This window comes from Thunnus maccoyii, chromosome 16 (genome assembly GCF_910596095.1).
Source record: "Thunnus maccoyii chromosome 16, fThuMac1.1, whole genome shotgun sequence".
Classification (NCBI taxonomy): Eukaryota; Metazoa; Chordata; class Actinopteri; order Scombriformes; family Scombridae; genus Thunnus; species Thunnus maccoyii.
In genome coordinates, this window is record NC_056548.1 from 7,698,778 (window position 1) to 7,710,500 (window position 11,723).

Below are 11,723 nucleotides of genomic sequence, written 5' to 3' on the forward strand. Positions count from 1 at the left end.
CACAGTATTTGTATAATTTAGTAGTGCTTCTGGTCTATTTTTCTGGCATACTGCACATATTCACAATCCCACTCAGCAGAGCAACATGAAATGTATTTACAGACAACAGAGCCACATACAGTCAGAGACAGTTACATGATAGATGAGCTGCAGACGGAAAAATGTGGACAAAAAAAAAAAACACTCAGCACACACAATTCACTTATTCATCTGCTCTTTGGCCCTTTTTCTGGAGGAGTTCCATGATTGTGGCTAGTGCAAAATAAACGTTTTTTAAGGTGTTGACAGCGACTCATTTCTTTGAACCCTCAAACTCAGAATAAAGCTGTTGGTTCTTTACACAAAAATAATTATTTTCCACTATAACAACAAACTCCAATTTTCATATTCACCCCCCCACAAGTATCACTTAGCAGAAGGTGTGATTACAAGCGCTGGTCCCCGATGGAAAACTAGGAGAATGTTTAAAAAAAAATATGGCTGTGACACAAAACACAAACATGGCAGCATCTCTCAGAGAGCCTTCAGCTGTGACTGAGCATTAAGACGTGGGCTGCTCACCATCATGTGATATATCAGAACAATTTGTTTGCACGGTACAGATTCAATGGTTCACCCTGAGTGACCATATTACACCTTATAATAAACTACTTAGTGATTTTGAACTGTGTATTTTGCTTTAAAAAAAAAGGACAAAGCTGGTGATTTTCTATATTTTTTCTTATTGTCAACAAATCCTGTGAAAAGATCAAAACCAACTAAATTGATCCAATAACAAGAATTATCTGTTTCCGAAGCCTGGTTTATCTTATTTCTGTGCTGTAGACCTTAATTATTGTACAGAAACTATTAAAAACACATAAACGAGCCACACTGTTGCACTGGGTGACATGTTTCTTCTTTCTGATGAACATGAGCGCTGTAGTTTATTTTGAGTCAATCCCGGATATGCCGTCTTGCTGCTGTAAATACTCACTAGAGCAACAAATCCGCAGCTTAAAATATTCCCAGACAAAAGGCACAATTTACTCTGTTTTAAATAGCGTTTGTTAAAGATTACAGTGGCCAGCTGTTTCAGGGAATTACTGAGCCTTGTGAAATGTAGCTATATCTGTGACCTGTTTTTAAAAGGGGACATATTAGGCTTTTTGTTATTTTCTGTTATTATGATGTTGGATATCTATGTCAAAGTTCCCAAACTTGACCTGAACGTCTGTAGAAATGCTCTCTGCAAGCCCGATCACTTTGTTTGCAATGGTTTTCTTACCTTGCCATGAACTCGTCGCATACGCCCATAAACAGCCTTCAGTTTATGGGCATCTGTAGCCTTGGTTGCTATAGCGGTTGCTAAGGTTTTCCATGTGTTGTTTGCATTGTCAACTCTCATGTTTCGGATCCGTTTTCAGCTCAAACATGTGCAGATGTATTTGAGAAGTTGACATTTTGAGTAAAGAACAAGAAAAAGAAGTGAAATCTTACTACTACTGTTTGTTTACGTAGCCACCTGAAGTGAGGCGAGACACAGCTTTTGGGAGCTAACAAATCAGGACAGATAGGGTTTATCAGGAGGGGGGCCTTAAAGAGACAGGAGCTAAAACAACCTGTTCAGACAGAGGCTGAACCGAGGGGCTGCGTTAAGGCTAAATATGAATTAAATAAGGAGTTTTTTTGGACTGTAAATCATGCAAAGATATTCCAGTAGCGCCACAAATTTAAAATACAGACCTGGAAAAGTGCATGATATGTCCCTTTAAAGATTTACTTCTCCAGTAAGAACCAATGGGCTTGAGTTGGGAAGTCAACGTATGGAGAGACGGACTAACACACTCTTAGTTTTTCGTTGGATTTGTTGACAGTAAGACAAAAAAAAAAGAATATATTGTCAGCCTTCTCCTTAAATTTAATGCATTTATGGACATAACGGGTTGATTTTCATTTTGATCACAATAAGGAACAAGAACCAAACACCAGTATTACTTGTGATAGATAGAAAAGGCACTCAGACGTCCGTTACGATATACATTTTTATCACCCATAGCTCAGTCTAAGTAGCACAGCAGGAAGTCGCCCCCCCTGTAAATCTGTGCGACAGTGCAAAATGAAAATCAACCCCGGTCGCATAAATTTTGGAAACTGAAAATACAGTGGGTTCCTCTCACGTCGCCCCTCGGACAGATCCGCCATTCAGTGACGGGGGTCCGGAGAGGCCTACGAAGGACTGAACACAACACTGTCTTTCAGTTTGTAAGTGGACCCTGAAGCTCGAGGCGGTTTGACTCGACCCGAGGATTTAATATATCTTCAGCATACAAACTCTGCGTACGTCAGCCCAGCAGCAGGAATGTCATGTGTACATCCTTCTTCTTCTCCTTACCGTCACAAAATATCTATTAAAAAGTGATCTCTGTGGTGAGAAAGCATCCTTTTTGCATAGGAAGGGTGTCAAGAAGCTACCATTAATCACATAATACACATGAACATGGAGAAACTCATCAGTGACACCAACACCTACTAATAAAAAAAACAGAAAAAAAAACAAAAAAAAAAGGTTCTACTGTTTTAGAGTTTGTTCCCTCTTCACTTCTTTGGCCTTAAGCAAAGTTTTTGATCTTAAAAATAATATACAGATGATGTCGGCGAGGTTAAAAGTGCTTCTTAAGGTGTCGCATGTAAAGGAATCCAAAGAGGGTGGCGACTCCCGCTAAAACACCCAGAACTCCCAGAGCGGACATCGAAGATTTGTACTCCGGTTGTGAGCCTGTAGGTCCGTTCATGTGATGGGACGACTGCAAGACAAAGAACGGTAACATTAAAGCTGCACTGAATATTTTACACATGTACAAAAAACACCTGTTGAATGTGTTTCAATCACAAGTGGAGTCACCGGCCGTGTTTGACCCTCTTTCAGTTTTATCTACAAATCATATCTCCAAAATATACATTTTATACATTTTCAGACACTGGTTTCAGCTTGTGTCACGACTGCATGAAAATCAACTTACAGATACTTTAAACGTTTCTTATTTTGTTGGATTTATTTGTTGTAAAACCTGCTGAATGTGTTGCATCGACAAGGTCGCCGGCTGCCTGCACCATCTACAGGTTGAGGTATATTTGAAATGAACGACTTTGTATTAAGTGTCATCAGACCACATCTAAAGGCAGCAGTGTTCACACCTGTTCACAATAGCCACACCTCAACAAGGGTGAAAAGCCTGAAAGGATTTATTTACCTGATTTGACTCATTTGGACTAAAGATGCACCCATTGCAATTTTCTTGGCCGATTCTGATTAACGTTTTTTTAAAAGTCTGACCTGCCGACTCCGATTTTCTTTCTATGAACTATTATTGACAGCATACACAAACATTTTTGTAACTTTTCCTTTAATGGAAAATTAAATTGTATGTTCATAATAAAACATAAAACATTAACAGTATTTGGTTTTCTAACTACATGATGAACTTTTAAGTTCATTGAAGTAAAATACTGATAAAATATTTGTCAGTGATGCAGATGAACCCTGATGGGAACCACAAAGTACTTTCCCACTCTATTTTTCACCTAGAATATTTTGTTATTTCCTAAATATTATCCATTTTAGTGTAATCAAAAAGCACTTACAGCACTTAAAGCAAATATCAACTTCATTTTAGTATTTATTCAACGGTTGCAGTTTATTTTCACTCTGCTCTACTTATTCATCATATCTATAATAATATTTATCAGCTGTATTAATTCCAATGTGTTATTTTATATTTTTCTCTACAGATTGAAACACACAGCAGGATTCATGTCAGTGTGTCAGATACTGAGAAAGAGGTTAAATTAAATACAATATAAACAAAAACAGCAGCAGTTTTAACAGCAGAGCCACATCTTAGTTGATTTTAAATAAAACATTAATGTCAGACTTTTCCTTAACAGGTAAAATCACCTGGTTTCAGGTAAACTGCGTGTAAACAGCTGAGCACGTCCCGGTGTGTAAACTTTGTGTTATATACAGGATATTTTGGGTTGGACCGACTCAGCCCTGCCTGTCGGTGGTCGTGATGAGGATGTGCAACATGTTGCTGGTAAATAAAACTGGTAAATTAATGTTTAAAGAAGTTAAAAACTGCAGCAGACGTTCTGTAACGTTATCAGTCGACGGTGAGTCTCTGCTGCAGTTCATATAATTTAGTTTTAGTGTGTGTGTGTGTGTGTGTGTGTCTGTCTGTGCCGCTGTGTGTGCGACGTGAACCATGTGTGTAAATTTGACCGGCAAAAAATCTGAGACTGATCGGAGCCGGTCATCGGTCGTGACCAATCAGCTGAAAGTTTTCGATCGGTGCGTCTCTGATTTGGACGGCTGAAGCTTCTTATTAGCTTCAAATAAACTTTTAAATTACATTATTACACAAAATGACGGCTGTGAATGTCGTCAGTTACATGGAAAGCACATTAGGAAGGGATCTTTAAATGGCCGGTATGAACAGGACGAATGATTACAGCGAATAAAACGTTGACTGTTGCTTTCAGACAGATTTGAAAAACGGTGAACCTCTCCTTAAAGAAATGTATTTACTGTAAGAACATGAAACGTGTCTCAGACAATAGAAAACTCCTTTAAGAAGTATTTGTGATATTTAATGTCTAAAGCACGAAAATCTATTGTAGCATAAAAAGGCTGAACTCACCAAACCTGCTGTGAAAAATTGAATTAGCTCCACCAAACAAAAAGAAGAAATACAAGTTGAGACAAATTCCACTGCTGGTAAAACACTAACGGACCCAAAGGAAGCGCAAGAAGCTTTAATGTCATCTGTAGGCTTATCTGAACATTAAAGATTATATTTCTTTTTTATTCAGCAGGCTGAAAATATTCTGTGTATAAAATATATGAAGCGTAGTTTTAAAGACTTGGTGGTCAAAAACACTGAAGGCCAGCGGACACGTTGCCCAGTTTTAAAGCGTAGTAAAAAACTTTCATTGCATCCGTCTCAGTGCTGTAATTTATCTTTTCCAGCAGCCGTGAACAAATATCAGATGTTCACTGGAATCAATTATATGAGGAAATGTTGCTGCTCAGACTTACGGCGGTATATAAAGTGGATCTGGATGTTGCCTTGACATTTACCGTAACCTTTAGCGGTATATAATTACATGACTACCTCACCTCAAACAAAAACCTGGAAGCCATCAACGGCATTAAAGTAAGGTGTGGTTAGGTAGCGTCGGCCTGAGGGACTGAAAGGGAGAAGATTCGCCACTGTGGAAGAAATCCAGCAGGAAGAATCGCAGGAAGCTCTGAACACGGTGACAAAAGACTACAGGAATTCCAGGAATTTTGAGGGTCCCCCTTGTACGTTTTTATAAAAATAAATAAAACATGAACACAGGCGCTATTTCACACAGCCAAGAAAAACCACTTTATTCAGTGTGGTTATTGTTTAGGCCGTTATCTACTGAATAAACTGATCATGAGACGGGGTGCATCATAAAGACTGAGGGCAATCTCCCGGGTTTCGTTGTTAAAACTGGAAGGAAACAATTAAAGAGTTTAAAAAAAAAACAAACCCTGTATTAACGCACAAATCCTTCATATCGAGACGGTCACATGCAGTTCACTATGCAGGAGAATGGGGAGGAAGAGAGCATAATTTCCAGTCAGGCGTGTCCTTGACAAAATGAAAGTAGGTTTGCTACTACTGCGCATTTAGAAATCCCCAGACTTAAGTAGGTGGAGATCTCTGATTGTCTGATATTGCGAGACAATCAGAGAGTACTTGGGTGGCTAAACTATTTCCGTGAGAAAGGTCCTGGCTGTTCCTGAGTATTGAGCTTCTATGAAACAGTTATTTATATTTCATTGCTGTTTTGGACAGATTTACCAGTTATATAAAGAACAACAACTTTATAGAAACTGCTGATGGAAGACGTCTCCTACCTTTTTCAGAACACGGAGCAACACGTCCTCTCCTGCTGTCCTGAAGAGCTCCACTGCAGATTTGTGTGTCTGATCCTCAAGCTTGACTCCGTTGATCTAAACAAGCCAAATATAATAAAACCTTTAAAATCGACTCATTTATTAGTCAGAGTGTAATTTCCACTAGAGATGGTGCTCCTCACTTCTAATTAAAAACATCGATACTCTCATGCGAGTGTGATTTGTGGGACTATTTGCAGACTAAGAGGAAGTTCTGTTGCCTTCTCTGCATGTTTTTCAGGTAAAAAAAAAAGTTTCAGGGAGCGTTCTGGTAGCCGACTCAGCCGGGGACCTTTGATGCATGTCATACTCATCTCTGTGTCCTCTTGTTTCCTGTCTGCCTCTTCACTGCCCATAAATAATAAAAGGCAAAAATGCCCAAAGAAGAAAAAAAATTCAGTATTTTCATTTAAAAATGCTGGAACTGACTATCAGTCAGAGTAAAGGCACATTGTTGTATTTAAGATGTTATTAAGACTTTTGTAAATATTAGAGCTGCAACGATTAATCGATTAATTGATTAATCAATTGACAAAAAAATTAATCAGTTACTATTTTGATAAAAATGCTCTTGTTCCAGCTTCTTAAACGTGAATATTTTCTGTTTTCTTTAGTCCTTCATGGCATAAACTGAATATATTTAGGTTATTGACTGTTGGTCGGGACAAAACAAGACATTTCGATTTATCGATAATGACAATAATCATTAGTTGAGTCCTACTACAAGTATCATGGAAACACGATTTCATCCTAATTTGCTTGTTGCTAGACTGATATAAAGGACAAGAAGACAATACAGGAAATATAATTGACATTATTTTTATCTCATGGTTCAATCAGTGGATAAATCATGTGGTAAGAAGTGATAGACAATCAAAAACACCCTAAACCACATCCTACAATCATCCATATGAGCCAACAGTTATTACCGCCAGGATCTTGTCCCCCTCTTGAAGTCTTCCGTCCAATCCTGCTGCTCCATCTTCTTTTATTTTGGACACATATATGCCGCTGTCGTTCACCACGTACTGCTGGTCCACGCCCCCGACTATATTGAAGCCCAAGCCTAAAAAAAACCAAAACAAACAAACAAAAAAACAGATACTGGCTTGAGATGGAGGCTTGATTTTTTCTTGCAATATACTTTTATTATTATTTCCCATTTAATCAAACTGTAGATATTATAAGTAATGCAGTCCACACATTTCACCTCCCCAAACCTCTGGCCACAAACAAACAAACATAAAAACAAAAATAGCGCTTCAATTATATACAATGAGACAAAATTAGGTCTTTGCCAAAAGTACACAAAACTATTTTAAATAAACAAAACTACTTCTCTTTTTTGCACTTTGCATTTTCCATCTACAAGATAAAAGATGAGCAGAAAGTCCGTCCACAATTTATGTTTTTCATTGACAACTTTTCTAGAGGAAGTAAATAATATGTTTGATCAAGAAATAAATTAAAGTTGGAGCAGTCTCGACTTTCCAACAACAAAATACTTCTTGTGTCTAATTGTGATTCAGTTTCTAAAGAGGAGTTTCCTGCATTATTTGCAAACAACAGTGTAATAAATCAGTAACTCGTTAATTAGATTGAACCACCGTTAGGTTTTCATTTAATTTTCAATGTTGTTCATTTATTTATTCATCTAATTGAATCCCTGGAAAAAAACAAACCAAAGAGATGAGGACAGTGTCAGTAGCCATGGAAACAGTCATTTTATAGCTTTTTCTTACTATGACATATGCAGTTATTGTTATGAATAGAGACTGTAAACCATCATTTCCATTATATACCAGAGCCTGACTGATATATCGGTTTATATCAGCCAATCCCAGATGTATCTGTATTGGTGTATATGTTAACTGATATGCGCTGATATTACTTTTATTTTTTAAAGTTATAAAAGCAGCATTTTATGTATATTTGATCCTTTTTCTTAATTCAAGTTTAATATATACTGTATAAATACATTATACATATACATATATATATATATATATATATATATATATATATATATATATATATATATATTGTTCTATTTGTTTTTTTATTTATTTATAGTTATTTATAATTATTAAATTCCCGGTGAAGTTTACTAATATCATTTTGGACAATAAAGTTTATTGTTAAACTGTAAAATATCTTTGTCACAAGTAATTTGAGGAACCATTGCAAAAAATGTGTGTTTATACACACACACACACACACACACACACACACACACACACACACACACATAAATATCTCGATATCAGATTTTCTTACGCCCTAATATCACTATCGGCCCCGAAAATCCAGTATCTGTCGGTCTCTATTACATCCAGCTGTGAAACATGCTGACGGTATCAATACCAGCGACTATTTTCATTACCATGATGATCATTGTTTTCAGTGGAAACCATGAACACAGAGCAGCTCTCCTGCCTCCATCAGCAGTTTTATTTTGTTTAGCCACATGTGGCCTGTGAGCCCAGAATAACTTTTATTATGTTCTCTGTGTATTTACAAATTTCTCTGCCTTTTAAAAATGTATTTAACCGTTAACACCCAGCAGATAACATTTACTAGAAAGTTCTTGTGCTCCAGATATCAATCAACCAATTTCATCAGGAAAAAATCATGAATTTCCAAAACATGAACGTGTGTGTCGAGAATCTAACAGACGCTGAGCTGCTTTTGAAGTAATTTTCAGTCAACTGTCTTCAACTTGGAACATTATTTAACTGGTTTTGATTTTACAAAACTGCAATTTATTGTCAGACCGCAGTTCAGTGAATAAAATCCAAAGCGATTATGGTGTGAAGTAATTTAACTATAATTTAGCACTAACACATAACAGCTTTTTCCCACCAGGCCACCAGACTCATGAACAACGGACACTGACGGCCTGCAGCCTGCCTGATGTCACACACATACAGACGGGTGACAAATTAAAGAAAAACCTGGTACAGGTCTGTGAGGAGATCTGGTGACTCTGTTAAACTTTGGGGGGCATTTTGCTGGCATGGTTTGGCTCCACTTGTCCCCTTAGAGGGAAGGTTCACTGCAAAATATGGAAGAATGATGTTCATCCCTCCAGTAGAGCTCAGAGACTTGTAGAAAGACATACTGAAGCTGGTCTGGCAGCACGTCGTGGTTCAACACCTTAATAAGACACTTTATGTTGGTTTTTCCTTTAATTTGTCACCCGTCTGTACATAAGCTCATATATTTGTACATACACATATATTTATTCATATATAAGTAGGACACATTACATACATACACTCATATGTTTTATACTCTTGTTGTTTATACTCTCATCTGTTTCTATTGCTTTTACTATTTTAATATTTCTTTTTTTCCCCATACTGCCATGTCAAGGAACTGAAACCTAAGATTTTTACTCTCTTATACTTGTGTAATGAGATGTAACATTAACCAGATGAAACAGCATTTTGTGAGTTTCTAACTTCCGCATCGTGACATATTTCTGAGTGAAACAGGACAAACAGGTGAGACATAACGTTGGGAGGAATTTGATTTGAATGTTGAAAAGTGGGCATGTCATAATGACTCTGAGCTCTGAGCTGCTGATAATTGAAGATTGACTGATAGGTGGATGTCATGATATTATTGGTTGAAATGTGTTGGTTCAAGCCTACGTAACCACACGCCATATTTACAGGAAGAAAACATGATTGGATTTCGATCGAAGAATACAAAGAAATTGATTTTTTTGGCATATATTTTTTTTTAAATGGGTGCACAATATGACTGAGGATGTGATCTTAAAGGCTTAAAAAGGCATTTTTTCATTTCATCTTGACTTTAAAGAACTTGTGTTGGAATATATAGCAGGATTTCAGGAAACGTAATTATCATGATAATACCGTTTACCGTGATATTTTCATCTATGATCATCGTATTTGTATTCTTATTTTTAATTTATGTAAGTGCTTATTTGGCATGAAATTTAATAAAAATAAACAAGAATTGAATTCCAGCATCTAGCTTTCATTTTGTGAAGTTATATATTGATTTACAAAAGTAAAAAGGTGCCCAGTTTCCTAGAAAGTAAAAGGAGTAAAATTCAATAGTTGCAAATGTCAGTGTTTACCTGGAGCTGCTGATTCAATCCCGATATTTATCTCAATGGATCAAAGTGCAAGAGGAATCTTTCCAACAGTGTTACTGCTGCTCAGAGGAGCATTCAGAGATAACTATCAGTTCACAAAATGTTACATAACACGAAGAAAAAACAACAAGTGCAAACCAGCCGTTAGTCTCTCATGAAGCTAAATTAAATCACCAGCGCAGAAACTGTCAGACAGGCCGAGCAGTTACGTTACTTCTTTTTTAAGATTTCAACACAGCGTTAAAGTGGATAAATTATACTTTTTATGATTAATTAAGAGCTGTTAATGCTCAGCTGGCTTCCACAAATATCTTCGTCTGTTTGTAAGTACACGACAACGCAGGATAGGAAGAGGTTTTTGCTTATTTTTGAATTGCAAATTAGCCTTTAGCTTGACTAGCGTTGGCTGATCTTTGCTGCTACGTAGCCAGCTAGCGCGTCTCTCTCTCGGCTAACCGCCCGAAGACTCGTCCGCTCCTCTTACCTGCGGGTCCTCGCTTCAGCTGGATGTCCACCACGTTGGGTGAGGAGTGCAGAGAGCCATTCATGTTTTGTAGAGACTACTAAATTAAAGTGTTCAGAGACGGAGGAGGAGGAAGAAGAAGATGAGGAGGGGAGAAACTATTTATCTGAAGGTGAACTCATTGAAGAGTTTCGATTTTGCTTCCTTCGGCTCGCAGACGGTGGCTTGTGGTTGTGCTGCCCCCTGATGGAAGGAAACGGAACTGCAGGCTGACCTTTGAACTACAACACCGCTGAATTGAATGGAGTTCAGGGATTTTTTTTCAATGTCTGACACTCTCTGGGCCTCCTCTCAGATAAAGCTTGGAAAAAGGCGACCCCTCACCCCCTTTTAGTTTATTTGCGTAGTTTCGCTCAATCCCTGGATGCCTATAGGGTCATGGTTATGATATTTGAGCCCATAGATACTCAACAATTGAGCAGATAGCAGAAGATAACCTGATATTGCTGTTTGACATACTTTAAACTACACTAAATATAGAAAAATGGTCTGTCTGAAGGCATTTATTTGTTTCTGACTCTGTGAAAAAACTGTACAATTCCCCCAAACTACTGTATCACACACATTTAGGCTATTCTGTGATCTTTCAATAACTAATGTCACATTTTTCCATTTTCATTCACTGAACCTCCCTTGAAACTGTTTGGAGCCCCCCTGAAGAGGTCCTCCACCCACTTTAAAAACCTCTGGTGTAGTAAAAATACAATATAATGTGTTCTAATGTAGTGCAGCAAAAGTATTAAGAACATAAAATGGAAATACTCCATTAAAATACTCCAATAAATAAGCTGTACATACATTTAAGGAAGCATGTTTGAGCAATGTTTTTATTATTTTATTGCAGGAGTATTGATGTAATGGAGATCTCCGCCATTTCCTATCAGATTAGTGTCTCACTGCTTCATAAATGTTTCTACGTCTATGAAGGACTTGGCCATGAACAAATATATTTTATGTTTTCATCCAAGCGACTGTCATCTGAGGATTTCTGGGCTCGAATTTGATTCATCACAGACATGTGGATTTGTCTCTGTAAGAGTACAACAGAAGAGTAAAGTCAATGAAAGACATTTTATTACTGTAATATTTCCTGGAAATGTGAC

At 37.3% G+C, this 11,723-nt stretch overlaps 1 protein-coding gene across 1 annotated transcript; it reads right to left on the reverse strand.

Annotated features, from left to right (window-relative positions):
- Positions 1-1,674: 1,674 nt before the first annotated feature.
- On the reverse strand, positions 1,675-11,354 carry LOC121913973 (synaptojanin 2 binding protein). The gene is made up of 4 exons (XM_042436851.1): positions 10,582-11,354; positions 6,898-7,034; positions 5,930-6,025; positions 1,675-2,786 (listed from the first exon to the last, which is right to left on the reverse strand). The coding sequence occupies exons 1-4, from the start codon at positions 10,643-10,645 to the stop codon at positions 2,643-2,645; spliced, it is 441 nt and encodes a 146-aa protein (XP_042292785.1). The 5' UTR covers positions 10,646-11,354; the 3' UTR covers positions 1,675-2,642.
- Between the last annotated feature and the right edge of the window lie 369 nt (positions 11,355-11,723).